General features: G+C 51.5%; 1 protein-coding gene across 1 annotated transcript; it reads left to right on the top strand.

Annotated features, from left to right (window-relative positions):
• The first annotated feature begins 574 nt into the window (after window positions 1-574).
• On the top strand, window positions 575-1,504 carry LOC139475429 (uncharacterized PE-PGRS family protein PE_PGRS20-like). Its single transcript, XM_071258643.1, has one exon. It carries the CDS (start codon window positions 575-577, stop codon window positions 1,502-1,504), a length of 930 nt encoding a protein of 309 aa, XP_071114744.1.
• Window positions 1,505-2,991: the final 1,487 nt, after the last annotated feature.

The following is a 2,991-nucleotide window of genomic DNA, read 5'->3' as shown; positions in this document are numbered from 1 at the left end:
GGAGAATATTTCTTTAAAAATGGAGGACATGGGGGACATGGGGACATGGGGGACTTGGAAAGACATAAAAAACGTTTCAAAGAAACTTTATCTTTGTCTCTCACGTGTATAATGGTACACATACGAAATACACAAATAGTTATGAGAATATTTCTTTAAAAATGGAGGACATGAGGACATGGGGACATGGGACATGGGGGACATGGGGACAGGGGACATGGGGCATGGGGGACATGGGGACAGGGGACATGGGGGTCATGGGGGACAGGGGACATGGGGATGGATGACAAGGGGGACATGGGACATGGGGACATTGGACATGGGGGACATGTGGACAGGGAACATTGGACATGGGAGACATGGGGACATGGAGAATATTTCTTTAAAAATGGAGGACATGGGGGACAGGGGGGACTTGGAAAGACATAAAAAAAGTTTCAAAGAAACTTTATCTTTGTCTCTCACGTGTATAATGGTACAGATACGAAATACACAAACAGTTCGAATATTTCTTTAAAAATGGAGGACATGGGGACATGGGACATGGGGGACATGGGGACAGGGAACAAGGGACATGGGGGACATGGGGGACATGGGGACATGGGACATGGGGGACATGGGGACAGGGAACAAGGGACATGGGGGACATGGGGGACATGGGGACATGGGGACAGGGGACATGGGGACATGGGGGACATGGGGACTGGGGACATGGGACATGGGGGACATGGGGACATGGGACATGGGGACAGGGGACATGGGGACATGGGACATGGGGGACATGGGACATGGGGACATTGGGACAGGGGACATGGGGGACATGGGACATGGGGACATTGGGACAGGGGACATGGGACATGGGGGACATGGGACATGGGGACATTGGGACAGGGGACAGGGGGGACATGGGGACATGGGGACAGGGGACATGGGGACATGGGACATGGGGGACATGGGACATGGGGACATTGGGACAGGGGACAGGGGGGACAGGGGGGACATGGGGACAGGGGACATGGGGACATGGGGGACATGGGGACTGGGGACATGGGACATGGGGGACATGGGGACATGGGGACAGGGGACATGGGACAGGGGACATGGGACATGGGGGACATGGGACATGGGGACATTGGGACAGGGGACAGGGGGACAGGGGGGACATGGGGACAGGGGACATGGGGACATGGGGGACATGGGGACTGGGGACATGGGACATGGGGGACATGGGGACATGGGACATGGGGACAGGGGACATGGGGGACATGGGACATGGGGACATGGGGACTGGGGACATGGGGGACAGGGGACATGGGGACATGGGGGACATGGAACATGGGAAATGAGACATGGGGGACATGGGACATGGGGGACATGGGAGACAGGGGACATGGGGACATGGGGGACATGGAACATGGGACATGAGACATGGGGGACATGGGGACAGGGGGGACATGGGGGACATGGGGATATGGACACAGGGGCATGGGGACATTGGACATGAGACATGGGGGACATCGGGACGGGGGGGGGGGGGACATGGGGGGACAGGGGGACATGGGGGACATGGGGGGGCCATGGGGGGCCATGGGGGGGACATGGGGTACATGGGGACTACGGACAGGGGGGCCATGGGACATGGGGGAACAAGGGGAACATTGGGGACATGGGGGACATGGGGAACATGGGGGACATGGGGGAACATGGAGACATGGGGGACATGGGGGAACATGGAGACATGGGGGAACATGGAGACATTGGGGAACATGGGGACATGGGGGACATTGGGGATTATGGAGACATGGGGGACATGGGGACGAGTAATCCTTGGAAAGACATAAAAAAACATGGGTACAGGGAACATAGGACATGAGGGACATGGGGACAGGTGACATGGGGGACATGGGGGACATGGGGACAGGGGACATGGGGACATGGGGGACATGGGGACAGGGGACATGGGGACATGGGGGACAGGGGGGACATGGGGGAACATGTGGACATGGGGGACATGAGGGAACATGGGGACATGGGGGACATTTGGGATTATGGGGACATGGGGGACATGGGGACATGGGGACGAGTAATCCTTGGAAAGACATAAAAAACGTTTAAAAGAAACTTTATCTTTGTCTCTCACGTGTATAATGGTGCACATACGAAAAGAAATACACAATTAGTTATGAGAATATTTCTTTAAAAAAGCATAACTGAAATTTATTACACTAAAAACGTTTGAGTTTGTTGCGGAAAAGGATTGAAAGGAAGAACATTACATGGGGATGAGTAAACGTGGGAAGAATGTAAACAAAATTTTAAAAGAAACGTTATCCTTGTCTCACACACGTATAGAAGTATGTGGCATACGAAATACATAAATAATTGTGTGAACATGTTTTAATACAAACATAACTGTAAATTATTTCACTTGAAACGATAATGCTTGTCGCGGACAATAATGGAAGGGAGACAAGGTCTGTCTCGGGGAAAGGCGGGAAACGTTGACACAGCTGGCGTGAATAATTGACGTGTCAGACTACAGGACTAAACGTACAGTATGCTTAGCATTTGGGAAGTACAGTTCCTGGTTATGTAATGAATATACACACACACACACACACAACGTTGCGGGTGTAAAATTTAAACAATATCTGCATGTCTCCACTGATCCCGTTACATGGAGCATGGGGATGAGTAATCGTTTGAAAGATGTAACCGAACTATTAAGAGAAACTTGATCTTTGTCTCACATGTGTATAATGATATGCGTACAATATATTTAAGTAATTATGAAAATACTTTTTAAAACATTCCTAACTGTAAATTATTAGTAAAACATGTTTCTGATAGTCGGCAACAATCATAAGAGGGAGACACGTCCTGTCCTAAACTGGTTTACCCTAGAGCATGCAACCGCTATGATGCGAAGGGCGGGGTACCTGGTAGTCTAGCTCTATCCGACCGATTTCCCCACACAGCATTTCCGTGCGG

This window comes from Haliotis cracherodii, unplaced genomic scaffold (genome assembly GCF_022045235.1).
Source record: "Haliotis cracherodii isolate W230 unplaced genomic scaffold, xgHalCrac1.p SCAF_3, whole genome shotgun sequence".
In the NCBI taxonomy this organism is placed as follows: domain Eukaryota; kingdom Metazoa; phylum Mollusca; class Gastropoda; order Lepetellida; family Haliotidae; genus Haliotis; species Haliotis cracherodii.
The sequence above is the reverse complement of the archived record's forward strand: the minus strand, read 5'-3'. Positions and strand labels throughout refer to the sequence as shown.